Raw genomic sequence first — 17,719 nt, 5'->3', positions numbered from 1 at the left:
AAAAATGCCAATTAAACTGACACATCTATCACTGTAATTAAACATCCCTATTTCAGAAATGTTAAAAATGTAAAAATATGTGTAAAAATCAACAAATACAGTACATATATAAAAATAGAAAACTACCATATTGACTTACTCCCTATTGACTATCTGAGGAAACATAATCAGTGATTCTTACCTTTGGCAAACATAGGCAGGATATCTGGGCTTCCCCAGCTCCATGTGTATTTACTTTCATTGAAAAGAGAATCAAATTCTACAGGATTTTCCTTCCATCCTTCAGAAAGCAAGCAAGCAGTAATAGTAATATATACATGGTACAATAAGCCCCTAAAGAACTATTCTTCAAATAATAACAATTACATTAGTCAGTGAACAAATACAAAACTAATAGATTTTATATTATGTATATTATACCACTATTTAAAAAAAACTGACAATAGATAATTTACTTCTTAATGAAATACAAAATTATTTTTGAACTTTCAAGGGTAATATCTAGGAAAATTATGCTTCCATACAACACAAATTCTTTTTTTTTTTTTTTGGGAGGTTTTTTTTGTTTTTTTTTTATTATACTTTAGGTTTTAGGGTACATGTGCACAATGTGCAGGTTTGTTACATATGTATCCATGTGCCATGTTGATTTCCTGCACCCATTAACTCGTCATTTAGCATTAGGTATATCTCCTAATGCTGTCCCTCCCCCTCCCCCACCCCACAACAGTCCCCGGAGTGTGATGTTCCCCTTCCTGTGTCCATGAGTTCTCATTGTTCAATTCCCACCTATGAGTGAGAACATGCAGTGTTTGGTTTTTTGTCCTTGCGATAGTTTACTGAGAATGATGTTTTCCAGTTTCATCCATGTCCCTACAAAGGACATGAACTCATCATTTTTTATGGCTGCATAGTATTCCATGGTGTATATGTGCCACATTTTCTTAATCCAGTCTATCGTTGTTGGACATTTGGGTTGGTTCCAAGTCTTTGCTATTGTGAATAGTGCCGCAATAAACATACGTGTGCATGTGTCTTTATAGCAGCAGGATTTATAGTCCTTTGGGTATATACCCAGTAATGGGATGGCTGGGTCAAATGGTATTTCTAGTTCTAGATCCCTGAGGAATCGCCACACTGACTTCCACAATGGTTGAACTAGTTTACAGTCCCACCAACAGTGTAAAAGTGTTCCTATTTCTCCACATCCTCTCCAGCACCTGTTGTTTCCTGATTTTTTAATGATGGCCATTCTAACTGGTATGAGATAGTATCTCACTGTGGTTTTGATTTGCATTTCTCTGATGGCCAGTGATGATGATGAACATTGATGCAAAAATCCTCAATAAAATACTGGCAAACCGAATCCAGCAGCACATCAAAAAGCTTATCCACCATAATTAAGTGGGCTTCATCCCTGGGATGCAAGGCTGGTTCAACATACGCAAATCAATAAACGTAATCCAGCATATAAACAGAACCAAAGACAAAAACCACATGATTATCTCAATAGATGCAGAAAAGGCCTTTGACAAAATTCAACAACCCTTCATGCTAAAAACTCTCAATAAATTAGGTATTGATGGGACGTATCTCAAAATGATAAGAGCTATCTACGACAAACCCACAGCCAATATCATATTGAATGGGCAAAAACTGAAGCATTCCCTCTGAAAACTGGCACAAGACAGGGATGCCCTCTCTCACCACTCCTATTCAACATAGTGCTGGAAGTTCTGGCCAAAGCAATCAGGCAGGAGAAGGAAATAAAGGGTATTCAATTAGGAAAAGAGGTAGTCAAATTGTCCCTGTTTGCAGATGACATGATTGTATATCTAGAAAACCCCATTGTCTCAGCCCAAAATCTCCTTAAGCCGATTAGCAACTTCAGCAAAGTCTCAGGATACAAAATCAATGTACAAAAATCACAAGCATTCTTGTACACCAATAACAGACAAACAGAGAGCCAAATCATGAGTGAACTCCCATTCACAATTGCTTCAAAGAGAATAAAATACCTAGGAATCCAACTTACAAGGGATGTGAAATTCTTTCAATAACACAGGATAATGAAATACTAAAGCTTCATTCTGGAGTCAGTACCAGTGGGTGTTCATGTCAGTAGGGCATGCTAAAACATTTAGTATCTCAAAACATACCTTCACTTTGTGACATGATTAAGTGGTAAAGGACTAATATTTATTTAACAAATTTTTCATTTAATAAGATTGTCCAAATAGACATTACCTTTGGCAACTGCACTGACATCTTCATAAAACCCAGCTATCAGAGCTACATGACCCGGCCGAGATTCTGTTGGCACACATGTATGAGATATGCCCCAGCTGCCTTCATGCATTATGATATTCCTAAAAGATATTAAAGACAAATAGTTAACATAGACTATGATTGCATACTCTCACATAAAGCTTTAGAAACATAAGATTATTATAAAAGGAATCAAAAGCAAAAAGTCGAAATTTAAGAAGGAAAGGAATCTTTCAAATTCCAGCTGAACCCATTCCTAGCATCTACCAGCTGAATGCAGCAGCATGAATTTGCTGACGTAAGACCAAAGAACCACTCCACCACTGCACAGAATCATATAACAAAATAACATGACTGTTGTTTTAAGCCACAAAATAGAGACGGTTTGTTATCCAGAGATAAAACATATATTATTATATCAATGTTAAATTGCATTAGGTGTGATAATAGTATTGTGGTTATTTAAGAGATATAGGCTGAAGTGTTTGGGGTAAAGTTTCTTGCTTTCAAATTGTTAAGGAAAAAATAATTAAAACTAGGTGCCCATACATGGGCATCCCTGTGGTTGGGGTGGCAGAGGGGCCAGGAAAGGGTGAACGCAATTATGAAAAAAGGTTAAAATTGTCATACTAGGTAAAGGGTATACAGATATTCATCATATAATCCTTTCAACTTTTGTTTAGTTGAAAAATTCTTAAAAAACTAAGGGGAGGGAGGCCGGGCGTGGTGGCTTACACTGTAATCCCAGCACTTTGGGAGGCCGAGGTGGGCAGATCACGAGATCAGGAGATCGAGACCATCCTGGCTAACATGGTGAAACCCCATCTCTAGTAAAAAAAAAATACAAAAAATTAGCCAGGCGAGGTGGCGGGCGCCTGTGGTCCCAGCTACTCGGGAGGCTGAGGGAGGAGAATGGCGTGAACCCGGGAGGCGGAGCTTGCAGTGAGCCGAGATCGCGCCACTGCTATCCAGCCTGGGCGACAGAGCGAGACTCCATCTCAAAAAAAAAAAAAAAAACTAAGGGGAGGGAAAATGGCTACACTCCTAATTAGGAGTTAAATTTTATCCCCAAATTTGAGATTAAAACAGGCAAAAAGATTATTTTGCTAAAGGATGTCAACATTATTTAAGTTGTATCACAGTGATTCGCAAAATTTGGGGAAGAAAGCAAAACTACAAGTGATGCTATTACAGGTGAAAGGCCAGCAGAACAATAAGTTATAAAATAGTAAACTCATCAATAACATTTTCAAGATAAATATCTGCCTCTCAATACAGTCTAAAGAAAAATATTTACAACTACTGGTGTCAGTTCTTTTACTATTGACTTACCTAATAATAAAAGCAGTTTTGGTGAAATACATTCATAATAAGTAAACAGTTTCAAAACCACTGGACCAAATATTAACAGAGAAATAGTCTTTAACTTCTTGAGTTATATAATGAAAATGGGACTTAAACAGAAAGAGGAGGTATAAAGAAATGTGGATACTCTATTTAAAAGAATTAGTTTAGATACTGTATTTAAAAACATTAGTTTATATCACATTTTTAAAAAACAAATTTTGGACCAGGCGTGGTGGCACACGCCTGTAATCCCAGCCCTTTGGGAAGCTGAGGCAGGTGGAGGTCAGGAGTTCGAAACCAGCCTGGCCAACATGGTGAAACCCCATCTCTACTAAAGATACAAAAATTAGCCGGGCGTGGTGGCACGTGCCTGTAATACCAGCTACTCAGGAGGCTAAGGCAGGAGAATCGCTTGAACCTGGGAGGCGGAGGTTGCAGTGAGCCGAGATTGAGCCATTGCACTCCAGCCTGGGCGACAGAGTGAGACTCCATCGCAAAACAAATAACAACAAACAAAAAACCTTTCAAAAACAGGCTTAGAAGAAGCTAGAAGATTCCTGACATAGTAAATACACAATGGCACACAACACAAAACATCAACTATTTGAGTCCACAGAATTTCTGTTAGTAAGATCCAAAGGAGAAACAAGTGCCACCAGAAAAGCTTGACTTTATTTTACCAGTATATTTTTATCCTCTTAATTTTGAAATGAAGTATATTTCTCTCTTTCCTTTGGCAACTAAGACATTCACCCAAATACTTTAATTATTTCTAGAAATTTGTTACACATTTTTGTGTACCGTACTTAACGTTGGTTTGATCTTATTTTCCCACAGTGTTTGTCTATTGACTTGACTCCCTCTTTTATTTTTGTCCTTCAATATGTTATGCATCTCTTTGAGCTATCGTAAATTTAGTTCTGAAAATTCAACACAGCATTAGAGTTCATCCATTCTTCTAGCTGTCAACAAATATTTGTTAATTGCCCATTATGTTATAGGAACTGGAGATAAAGTGGTGGATAAGTCTCCAGTCTCATGGAACTTTCATAATGGTAAGTACTATAAAGAAAAATAAAACAGGCCAGGCGCGGTGGCTCATGCCTGTAATCCCAGCACTTTGGCAGGCTAAGGTGGGCGGATCATGAGGTCAGGAGATCAAGACCATCCTGGCTAACATGGTGAAACCCCATCTCTACTAAAAATACAAAAAATTAGCCAGGTGTGGTGGCGGGCGCCTGTAGTACCAGATACTCGGGAGGCTGAGGCAGAAGAATGGCATGAACCCGGGAGGCTGAGCTGACTGTGGGCTGAGACCGCGCCACTGCCCTCCAGCCTGGGTGACAGAGCGAGACTCCGTCTCAAAAAAAAGAAAAAGAAAACAGAGTAAAATGATAGGAGGTAATGATGACAGATGGGGATGGGGGAAAGAAACAACATTTTAGAGAAATTTCCCCTTGAATTCGATTTTAATCTCTCCACAACAGCATTACAAGGCCTTTCAGGAGTTGCCACTAATCAGAGAAAGAGCAATTGTTTGTAGGCCCTTTGTAAGTCCAAGAAATTAAATATTTCTTTTTAAAGCAACTTAACAGAAGCCAAAGTTATGTTAAACAGTGATACAGACGTGAAAGGGCTCTATATTCTTTTATAGAAGGTTGTGTTTTAATTTGAAGTCTATATTTTCTACTTAAACATCATTGAAATTAGTAATTCATTAATATTTATGCTTGTCTTTATTTTGTAAAATTAGCAGATTTTTTTTTTTTTTTTGATACAGAGTTTTGCTCTTGTTGCCCAAGCTGGGGTGCAATAGCGCCATCTCGGCTCACTGCAACCTCCACCTCCCAGGTTCTCCTGCCTCAGCCTCCCAAGTAGCTAGGATTACAGGCATGTGCCACCACGCCCAGCTAATTTTTTGTATTTTCAGTAGAAATGGGGTTTCTCCATGTTGGTCAGGCTGGTCTCAAACTCCCAACCTCAGGTGATCCATGCGCCTCAGCCTCCCAAAGTGCTGGGATTACAGGCGTGAGCCACCGTGCCCAGCCAGATTTATTTTTTAAGAAAAAAATAATATAGTGAGTTCTGAGCCAGGTTCGGGAAATTAGGACAACTTAGCTTAAGCAGCTAAGCCTATCCATTTCAATTCACCAGTTATCAGCTTCAACAATACCAGAAATAACACCTAGGAGGAAATAAAGTGGCATCTAGTGCTGACCCATAAGACAAAGGCAAATGTACAAGTGCCCTATTCTCTTTCTCATCATCACGCCTGAGCCCAGTGTGTGATAAATAGTAAGATATTTTGCAGTTTACTTAACTCAGAATAACATTTTAAGAGATGTCTCTGTATCAGTTTACATGCTTACCTAATAAATGGTGCTCTAGAGTTTCCATTTTCATCTAATTCGTAAAGTGCGTCTGCTCGAAGGCCATCAGCAACAAACAACACTAATCTTCTCGCTGGAGGAGGCAATGGTGTAAACCGAGGAGTCATTCCATGAACCAAAGGAGATGTAAAATAAATGTCAAAGATGGAGGCAAAGAACACAAAATGTATAAGCAATCCCAAAGTAAAGAACAGCAGCATATCCAGTGTAACTAATTAGTCTTCAAGAACAGCTGAAAGAGAGAACAAAATTAAATTGGGGTAAATCTTAATGCATTCATATGTATTTTCACATATTTTGATGATCACAAGTAGATTAAACATATATTTTTAATTATTATATAACTCACAACTTTACTCTCATTTGTGGTGGTAACAATAAGCACTATTTAATAATGTGACATAATACTGAAATCAAATATGTAATAAAGTAAATCTAAGCAAAAAGAAAAAGTTCAAGTATAATAAGTAATTGGGACAAATAAACTATAATGAATTTAAGTGCATAATAAGCTCATAAAAATTAACACAGGACCAAAGAACAAATAAATAATTAAATCAGTCCTAAAAAGAGTTAGCGTTCAGCCAAGTCAAATCCTACAAAAAGAAAATATAAGTCATGCAACTCTTGGTAGTACATATGACAATCATTGCCAATAACGGATTTTTAATTATTTAAATCAGTTATTTAGATGTTGCTGAATTGATTTAAATTATTCAAATATTTGTGATTTTTTTTCTTCTTACTTTGGTATTCTGGCTCTCTTGACTATTACCACATTGAGCAGGAAAATGTATTCTATCACATTTGGCAGAATCACATGAAGTTAAATTTCATGCGTGCTTCAGACAATTTGTACTTATTAAAGAAACATTTTATTTTAGTTCCCTGAATAATCAAGGTTACATTTTATCCATTCAATAAAAATGTTTTGTGCACACATCACATGCATAACTGCGTGCTGGGGTACTATAAAGAATATCGAGTTCTCTGTAAGTTCATCACAGAGCTGACGAACTTACAAATACTTAAGGAAGAAAAATGAAGCAATATGAAACATTTAAATAAAACTGTAAAAGAAGATACCATTAAACTGCCAAGATCAAATGGAACATGGGAGTGCTTTCCAAGCCAGTCTGTAATTTGCTATTGTTGGTGAATCTCTGCAGATCAAGGAGAAAAAAAAAAAGTATTGGAACTCGTCTTAGCTGTAATGTTACATTAGTTACATTAGTTACATACAGTGATCCTAGGCTGAAAAACACCAAGGATGAGGTAATTTTAACTACAGACACATCTTTTTCTTCTTGGCCTGAAGAATCACATCATGGAAGGAAAGGATGGCAAAATACCTTGCAAAAACAAATGAAACATTGGAAAAACACTCATCAAAGTCAAGCAGATTATAAAAAAGAAAACATGATAGAGCAAAAGGTCAAATTACAAGCCACTTATTTTCTGAGACCCAAGGGTCAACTAAATATCAAAGATATTCTACAAAGTACAAAAGATCCTTAGTGAGTTGATGCTATTTTGCATCTCATAGCTAACTGACAAAGAGAATCTTTATGTGTCATATAGCATATTCCCTCCCCTCTTCTGTGCTACTACAAATCAACTTTCCATTTTCTGAGGCAGTTTAGAATAATAATCACTGTCCTTAATTTTTTTAAAAAGTAAATTTTATGTATTTTTACTAAACAACCTAATGAACATTAAATGCTAAATTATCAATGTGAATGTAAAATAATTCTGAATATATTTGTGTTATTTTCTTAAATATAATTCTCAATGTAGAATTAAAGATTCAAATATTGTGAAAAATTCTTCAAATTACCAAACCAATTTAAAATTCCATTAGAAACGTGTAAATAACTGCTTACCCAAATCTGAAAGTTCTGAACATTGACAGTAATTTTTTAGTGCATCAGTCATATTACGGTACTTTAAATTTATATCCATTTTTATTTGCTTGCCTGCTAGCCAGTAAGGGTGTGTACTGATTGCCTACTTACAGTTCTTCATGACTTGCTCTTTTGTTTTGATTATTATAGTAGAGCTATTTTAGACATTAGACCTTTTCTACTCTGGAGACAACACAGAGGTCCCAATGAAAAAAGGACTATGGTACACCTAATAATAAACCTGACCCAGTTGTATTTTCCTGTTGGAGATAACCTTTATTACGTTATTTTCAAAGCTCATATTTGCATGGTGTTCTGGTCCCTGAAGAAACCTAGATTAGTTACCTTTGTGGCACATGGTATTTTTTGTTTTCAATTTTGTTTCAAGAGCATTTTGTTGGGTCAACTACTTAAAATTCCCTCAGAGAATACGAAGAAGAAACGCAAAAGTATCTATATCTAAATTTACCCTCCAGGTTTATCATCATCTGTTCAAAAAGATTTAGCTTTTAAGGAACACCTATGTTCAAAATTATAGGTCTCCAAAGGCTACAACTCATCTCACTTTGCCCAGGACTGAGACATAATACTGTTTCTAGAACATAAAACATTAAAAAAAATTGTTAAAAAATTCACATAACATTTACCATTTTAGACATTTTAAAGCACAGAGTTCTGTAGTGTTAAATATATTCACAATGTTGTACAACCAATCTCCAGAACTTTTCATCTTACAAAACTGCAACTCTATATATACCCATTAAACAACTCTCCATTCCCCCCTGCCCTAACCCTGGGGAACCACTGTTCTACTTTCTATTTCCATGAGTATAACTATTCTTGCTACTTTATACAAGTGAAATTATACAGTATTTGTTCTTTTTTGATTAGCTTATTTTACTTAACATAATGTCCTCAAGTTTCATCCATGTTGTAGCAAATCAGAATTTCCTTCCTTTTTAAGACTGAAATCAGACCATTGCATGTATATACTAAGTTTTGGTTATCCAGTCACTTATTTATAGACATTTGAGTTGCCTGCAGCTTTTGGTGACTGTGAATGATACTATAAACATGGGTACACAATCAGTTTTGTTTTAAAATAAACATTGGGTATCGACCAAGAGCAGTCATGTAGATCCACTTAATTACAAGAAGCTGGAAAATATGGAAAACTGAGGAATATTTGGTAAACATCACTGTCTCTGCTGCAGACATATTTTATACTGTAATATATAACATAATGTATTAGTCCATTTTCACATTGCTACGAAGAACCATCTGAAACTGGGCAATTTATGAAGAAATGTGGTTTCACAGTTCCACAGGCTTAACAGGAGGCATGACTGAGAGGCCTCAGGAAACTTACAATCATGGCAGAAGACAAAGGAGAAGCAAGCACACCTTAACATGGCAGAGCAAAAGAGAGAGTAAGCAAAGTGGGAAGTGCCACAGACTTTCAAATACCCAGATCTCACGAGAACCCACTCACTATCAGGAGAACAGCCAAGAGGGAAATCCACCCCATGATTCAATCACCTCCCACCAGGTCCCTCCCCCAACGTATGGGGATTACAATTAGAAATGGGATTTCGGTGGGGACGCAGAGCCAAACCATATCACACAGTAATACATACATTTTGTTGATTATTATCACATATAATCATTATTATGTATATGTTAATACATATGTTAATTACACTGGCTGAATGTAGACAGCAGATTGTAGTGGGTAAAGAAATGAATCAAGGAGACTGTTAGAAAGCTAGTTAGTATGTAAAATAGGCCAAGAAAGAGATTATTGTTGATTAGTATAAATTAGTGCAGTGGAAGTTAACAGAAGGAAGCTGATGATCGAGTTATACTTTGGGGGGAGATAAGGAAGGCTGCTATGGTTTGTGCTTTTCCCCACCAAAAGGCATGTTGACATTTGACCCCATTGTGGCTGTGATGGGAGGTGAAGCCTAGTGAGAGGTGTTTAGGTCACACGGTTGGATCCCACATGAATGGCTTGGTGCTATTCTCACAGCACTGAGTTCTCACTCTGGAGTGGAGGAATTAGTTCTCCAGGAATGGATTAACTCCCCTTCTCATGAGTGGGTTGTTGTAAAGTGAGGTTCCTCCTCCTGTTCAGTTCCTCTTCACACATGCTCACATCCCCTTTGTTCTTCTCTGCCATGCTATAACAAAGCACAGAAGCCCTCACCAGAAGCCAGGTCTGTGCCCTTTAACTTCTTAGCCTGTATAACTGTGAACTAAATAAACCTCTTTTCTTTATATATTACCCAGTTTCAGGTATTCTGTTATAGCAACACAAAACAAACTAAGACCTGGGGCTTCAATAAAAAGATATGGGTAAAGAGGTAAAAAATGACTTCCAGATTTCTGGTTTGAGCATGTGAATGGTCTTTAACTTAGAGAAGGAAAAGATTTCCTTACAGGATATGGGGGGGACGTAAAGCTGAGGGAGAAAGTATCGAGCATTTTCTTTTTGATATATTAAATTTAAGATCGAGATGCCATAATAAGGCAGACAGTTGCTGTGAAACTCAAGAGAGGAGATCTTAACTACAAGAATGACCTAGAGAGAGCCACTACTAGAGACAGAAAAAAATTAGCCAGTGAAGTAGAAGGAAAACCAGATGAGAGGCCCTTGAAGTTAAAAGAACAGTGATTCAAGTGTGAAGGGTGTGGTTAACCGTCAGATCCACTTAAAGGCTGGAGTAAGGACAGTAATGAGTAATCTGGGAGCTTGGAGTTCTTGTTAACTTTATTGAGAAGTTTAAACAGTTGTGTGAGCTGAGTCCCATTAAAGTGGTTGTTTGAAAAGTAAATGGGAGGTGAGGGAGTGAGAGTGGAATGAGCGCAACTCTTTGGGAGAATACTAACTTTGAAGAAAAGAAGAAAAATAAAAATTGATGTAGGGTCAGTAAAGGGTTTTCCTAAGCTATTAGAGACTAGAAGATTTGTGTGCTGACGAATAATCTAGAATATAGAAGGATATGAATGATGCAGCAGAAAGCTGGAGTTAAATTCTCAGGATAGCAAGAGGGGATGGAATGGAGAGCACAAGTGGAGGAGCTGGGCTACTCTGAGTTTGCGCAAGACCTTCTTGCTTTTAGCACTGAAAGTCTAGCAGCCAGGGAAATGTATTGGTTGCAGGCAAACTATTATTGGGCTCTGGTTGGCTCTACCCTGCAGCAGGCTTCTTCTCATCTTTCATGCACCTTCTCAATCGTCACCAACTAAAGGTTCCTCTGATCACTCTGAAGTAGGCCCCTCCTCCATCTTCCTTGATCCAAACAATCATACATTCTGTAGCTATTGTTAATATTTATCTAGTGGCGAGGCTGTGGAGAAATAGGAATGCTTTTACACTGTTGGTGGGAGTGTAAATTAGTTCAACTATTGTGGAAGACAGTGTGGCAATTCCTCAAGGATCTAGAACCAGAAATACCATTTGACCAGCAATCCCATTACTGGTTATATACCCAAAGGATTATAAATCATTCTATATAAAGACACACGCAGACATATGTTTATTGCAGCACTATTCACAACAGCAAAGACTTGAACCGACCCAAACGCCCATTAATGGTAGACTGGATAAAGAAAATGTGGCACATATACACCATGGAATATTATGCATCCATAAAAAAGAATGAGATCATGTCCTTTGCAGGGACATAGATGAAACCAGAAGCCATCATTCTCAGCAAACTAACACAGGAACACAAACACAAATACCACATGTTCTCACTCGTGAGAGTTAAACAATGAGAACACATGGACACAGAGAAGGGAACAACAAAACACCAGGGCCTGTAGCGGGGGTGGGGGACAAAAGAAGGGAGAGCATTAGGGCAAATACCTAATGCATGCGGGGTTTAAAACCTAGATGACAGGTTGATAGGTGCAGTAAACCACCATGGCACATGTATACCTATGTAACAAACCTGTGCATTCTGCACATGTATCCCAGAACTTAAAGTAAAATAAAAAATAAAATAAATATTTATTTAGTGTATCTCTTCCACTAGAATGTAAGCTCCTTAAGAACACAGACTGACACCTTGTTCTCTCCCGTATGCCTTGTCTATTGACAGAGAGCAGGAGCGCATGCTCTCTCTCTCTCTCTATATATATATATATACACACACACACACACACACATATATAGACATATATAGAGAGATGTGTGTGTGTGTGTGTGTGTGTGTATTCAAAGTTGGCCAGGCATGATGGCTCATGCCTGTAATCCCAGCAATTTGGGAGGCCGAGGTGGGCGGATCTCTTGAGGTCAGGAGTTCAAAACCAGCCTAGCCAACCTGGTGAAACCCCATCTCTACTAAAAATACAAAAATTAGCCAGGTGTGGTGGTGCACATCTGTGGTCTCAGCTACTTGGGAGGCTGAGGCAGGAGAATCGCTTGAACCTGCGAGGCAGAGGCTGCAGTGAGCCAAGATCGCACCACTGCACTCCAGCCTGAGCGACAGAGTGAAACTCCATCTCAAAAAAGAAAAAAACAAAGTTCTGTGTCTCCATAACACACTCTCCCTCCCTCTCTCTCTCTCTCCCTCTCTCTCTCTATATGTATAAACACACACACACACACAATAGAAGTGTAGTGATAACTTATTGTAGATAATATATTACGAAATTTACATTTCCCTGATGATCAATGATGATGAGCAACTTTTCACATGTTTAATGCACATTTTTTAATCTCATCTTTTTATCCCTTCTCATTTTTTTAACGGTGTGTATAAAAAAACAGTACTTTTAAATTCTGATTAAGTTCAGCCAGGTGCGGTGGCTCATGCTTGTAATCCCAGCACTTTGGGAGGCCAAGGCTGGTGGATCACCTGAGGTCAAGATTTTGAGACCAGCCTGACCAAAAATAGAGAAACCCCATCTCTACTAAAAATACAAAATTAGCTAGGCGTGGTGGCGCATGCCTGTAATCTCAACCACTTGGGACACTGAGGCAGGAGAATTGCTTGAACCCGGGAGGCAGAGGTTGTGGTGAGCCAAGATAGCGCCATTGCACTCCAGCCTGGACAACAAAAGTGAAACTCTGTCTCAAAAAAAAAAAAAATTCTGATTAAGTTCAATTTACCAACTTTTCTTTCTGATTATTATATTTTATGTCCCAACTATGGAATCATTGTAAGTAACCATGCTTTCTTTATTACACATTTTTAATATCTTTTATTTGAAAATAATTTCAAACTTAAAGTTACAAAAATGGTACAAACACCTGTATACCCCTTAGCATATTCACCTAAATGTTTACATTTTCCCTATTTGTTCCTTTTTTCCCCACTCCTTTTCTGCTTTGCTCCATCCCAGACTTGCCTCTGTGCTTTGTCCTTTTTCTCTGTATATATCTGATCACATAATATTGTTTCTGAACGATTTGAGGATAAGTTATATACACCATGACTCTTTATTCCTAAATACCTCAGTGTTTACTTCCTAGGAATAATGATACTCTCTTATACACCTACAGTACAGGTATCAATTCAGTAAATTCAACATCAATGTAATATTTAATCTACCATCCATATTCCAATTTTGTGAAGTGATCCAATAATGTTCTTTATAGCATTTTTATAGCTTTACTGAGGCATAATTGGCTGAAAAACTATACATAAAGTGTAATAATCACAATCATAACAAACAAACCCATCAACCCTAAAAGTTTTCTTACGAGTCTTTGTAATCCAACATTATCCCATTTCCTAGACAACCACTAATTTTTTTTTTTTTTTTTTTTTTTTTTTTGAGACGGTCTCACTTTGTTACCCAGGCTGGAGTGCAGAGGCATGATCTCAGCTCACTGCAACCTCCGCCTCCCAGGTTCAAGCAATTTTCATGCCTTAGCCACCTGAGTAGCTGGGACTACAGATGTGTACCACCACGCTCAGCTAATTTTTGTATTTTTAGTAGAGATAGGGTTTTGCTATGTTGGCCAGGCTGGTCTTGGAACTCCTGGCTTCAAGTGATCTGCCCACTTTGGCCTGCCAAAGTGCTGGAATTATAGGTGTACTGTGCCCAGACCACTAATGTATTTTCTACCACTATAGATTTGTTTGCATTTTTGAATGTTATAAAAATCTATTTCTGCATCATGTACTCTCTTCCATCTGAATTCTTCCACTGAGCATAAATACTTTTAGAATCATACAAGTTTTTGAGCATTATTCCATTGCATGGATATAGCACAATTTGTTTATTCACTCTCATGTTAACAGACACTTGTGTCGTTTCTAAAAGTTTTTGGCTATTTCAAATAAAACTGCTATGAAGAATCATGTAACAGCTTATGTATGGGCGTGTGCTTTCATTTCTTCTTCTTATTTTTTTATTTTTTTGAAACTCCTGGGCTCAAGCAATCCTCCTGCCTTGGCCTCCCAAAGTGCGGGGATTACAGGTGTAAGCCACTGTGCCCAGCCATGTTTAACTTTTTCAGAAACTGACAAACTAGCTTTTTTCCAAAATTGTTGTACAACTTCACATTCCCACCAGCAATATATGAGAGTTTCAGTGGCTCTAATCCTCAGCAACACCTGGCATTGTCAATCTTTTAAACTTCACCTGAAGTGGGTGTGTACTGGTAGCTTGTTGTGATTTTAATATAATTTCCCTAATGACTAATGTTATTGAGTATCTTTCCATAGGCTATTTCCATCTACTATTTGTATGGATTTCCATCTACTATTTGTATGGATTTACTTTTTTAATTAGATTGTCTTCTTGTTACAGAATCATAATGGTTCTTAATATATTCTAGAAGCAGGCATACCACATCTTACTGTGCTTTACTTGATTGCTCTTTGCAGATTTGTTTTTGCAAATTGACAGTTTGAGGCAACCCAGCATTGAGCAAGTATATTGGTGCTATCTTTCCAACAATATGTGCTCACTTCATGTCTCTGTGTCATATTTTGTAATTCTTGCAATTATTTCAAACTTTTTCATTACTATCGTTGTTGATCTATGATCAGTGATCTTTGATGTTATGATTGTAATTGTTTTGAGACAATTACATATAAGACAGCGAACTTAATAAATGTTGTGTGTGTTCTGACTATTCCACCAACTGGCCACCCCCCATCTCTCTCCCTCTCCTTGGGCTTCGCTATTCCAAAACACAACTAAATTGAAATTAGGGCAATTAATAACCCTACAATGGCCTCCTAAGTATTCAAGTGAAAGGAAGACTTATGTATCTCTCATTTTAACTCAAAAGTTAGAGATGATTAAGCTTAGTGAAGAAGGCATTTTGAAAGCCAAGATAGGCTGAAAGCTAGGCCTCTTGTTTTAAACAGTTATCCAGTTTGTAAATGCAAAGGAAAAGTTCTTGAAGAAAATTAAAAGTGTTACTCCAGTGAATACATGAATGATAATAAAGTGAAACAGTCTTACTGCTGATAGGAAGAAAATTTCAGTGGTCTGGATAGAAGATCAAACCAACCACAACATTTCCTCAAGCCAAAGCCTGATCCAGAGTAACACCCTAACTCTCTTCAATCTATGAAGGCTGAGAGAGGTAAGGAAGCTGCAGAAGCAAAGTCAGTATCTATAAAAAAGCATGATGACATTCTGTTTGGAACAAAGTTAAATCCATAGACCAACTGGGGAAGAATTGATAACAATATTTAGTCTCTCTGTCCAGGAATACAGTATAACTCTCCATTTAGGTCTTCTTTAATTTCCCTCGGCAATGTTCTGTAGTTTCAAATGTATAGGTCTTGTACATCATTTTTAAATCCCATCTTTACAAATTTCATATTTTTGGTACTATTGTACTGTTATTTTTTATTTCAATTTCTCCTTGTTAATTCTTAAATCAACATTTTTATATATTGACCCTGTACCCTGCAACACTGATCAACTGTAATGGTGGCTTTTGTGTATATGCTTTTTAACTTTCTGAAGACAATTAGGTTATGTATTAATAAAGACAGTTGTACTTCTTCTTTGTCAATCTTTATGTATTTTATTTACATCTTATGCTTTCTGTATTATCTAGAACCTCCAGTATGATGTGGAATAGAAGTGGTTACAGCAGAAATCCTTGCCTTGTTTCCAATATTAGGATGAATGCTGTCAGTTTTCCAGGTTTTTGTAGATTTACTCTAGTAGGCTGAGGAAGTTTCCTTTTACTCCTAATATGCTGACAGCTTTAAATCATGAATGGATGCTGGATTTTGTCAAATACTTTTTGTTGCATCTACTGAGATAATTATGATCATCTGATTTTTCTATTTTGGCCTGTTAATGTGGTGAATTAATATTGATCAAATTTCAAATGTTAAACGCATCTTATATTCCCAGAATAAACCCCACTTAGTCATTAAGTATTATCCTTTCTATATATTGTTGGTCTTAGTTAAAATTTTACCACTTTTTGCAGCAAAGTTGATGAAAGATATGAGACTATAATTTTCTTTTCTTATATCTTTCTGTGGTTTTGGTACCAGACAATGAGTTGGGAAATGCTGTTCCTTCTTGCACTTTTTGGAAGAGTTTGTGTAACATTTGTATTATTTCTTCCTTTATTGAGTAACAAAATTCACCAATGAAACCACTGGCTTGGGGTTTTCTTTGTGACAAGGTTTTTAACCATAAATCCAATGTCTTCATATATATAGATATAGATAAACACACATAGATATTCAGATTATCTATTACTTCTAAGCTTTCGTAGTTTTTAAGGAATTTATCCATTTGTCCATTTCATCTAAATTGTCAAATTTATTGCCTAAAATTGTCCATAATATTTACCTATGATCCCTTTTTCCTGTCCTGCAGTCCAGGATCCAGTCTAAGGTCAAGTATCACATTTAGTTATTCAAAATAAGTCATTTTTCAAGTACTTAGTTCCTTTCAGTTAGATCTTAAATTCTATCCAGAGCTAAAGTACGTATAGCATATTTAGATTTACAGATGTTCACTTTGATTTAAACACCTCTTCTTTATCATGGAAATAAATCTTAGTACTCTTCTTAATGTACTTATAAGTTAAGTACATTAAGATGTATTTGTAAATGCAAATGTATATTTGCATTTACGAATAACTCCCTGGGCTCATGTTCTTTCTTGTCCCATTTGCCACTGCACTGCTTTGCTAAGTTAAGTATAAAAGTTTATGTGTTAAAAGATAATATAAATTTTCCAAGGTTTATTGAAGTAACAAAACATTTTATTTGAGAACTTTGACCATCTTAAAGTTATAATAGCCAACATAAAAATCTAGCTCTGTTACATAATAAGAGTGGATTCTAGTAAAGTCACTGTTACTGTTTCCTTATCCATAAAAAAAGACACCGTCAGCCCTATTCCATTACAGAAGTATTGTGGGAAATAAGCAGACTCCCCAGTGACACCATACAAACATAAAATATTAGCAATACTAAAAATAACTAGATTGTGAAGCAACCCAACTCATATTTTTAAAATCAAACTGTAAATAGTTGACTTTACATTATGCTGAAGAAAGCAATAGAAGAGACAAAGATATATTTTCCTGCCAAATTGGTAATTAAGATTTGGGACTTCTTATTGGTCCCAATAAGAAGTAATGTACCTAATGCCAGAATCTTAATGTACTTAACTTATAAGTACATTAAGAAGATATTGCATGATCCAAATCATGCAAATAAACTCTGTAAATAACAAGGATTTTGGCAATAACTCTCTTCAGCCATTTATTAGGTTATGGTCTACAAAATTTTAAAAGGCAACTTGGTGTCTATTTTGTTTATTTATTTTTGAGACAGTGGTCTCACTCTGCTACCCAGG

General features: G+C 36.6%; 1 protein-coding gene across 1 annotated transcript in view; it reads right to left on the bottom strand.

Moving 5' to 3' along the window:
• PIGN (phosphatidylinositol glycan anchor biosynthesis class N) overlaps nt 1-17,719 on the bottom strand; it is a 141,407-nt gene that overhangs the window by 110,524 nt on the left and 13,164 nt on the right. The window contains exons 2-5 of the mRNA XM_030810307.1: nt 7,092-7,168; nt 5,985-6,237; nt 2,248-2,369; nt 182-280 (exon numbers count right to left, since the gene is read on the bottom strand). Of these exons, the coding sequence (XP_030666167.1) occupies nt 182-280; nt 2,248-2,369; nt 5,985-6,205 (442 nt within the window). The 5' untranslated portion in view covers nt 6,206-6,237; nt 7,092-7,168. The remainder of the gene's footprint in view (nt 1-181; nt 281-2,247; nt 2,370-5,984; nt 6,238-7,091; nt 7,169-17,719) is intronic.

This window comes from Nomascus leucogenys, chromosome 4 (assembly GCF_006542625.1).
Source record: "Nomascus leucogenys isolate Asia chromosome 4, Asia_NLE_v1, whole genome shotgun sequence".
Taxonomy (NCBI): Eukaryota; Metazoa; Chordata; class Mammalia; order Primates; family Hylobatidae; genus Nomascus; species Nomascus leucogenys.
Note: the sequence above shows the minus strand (reverse complement) of the source record. Positions and strands in the feature narration are given on the sequence as shown.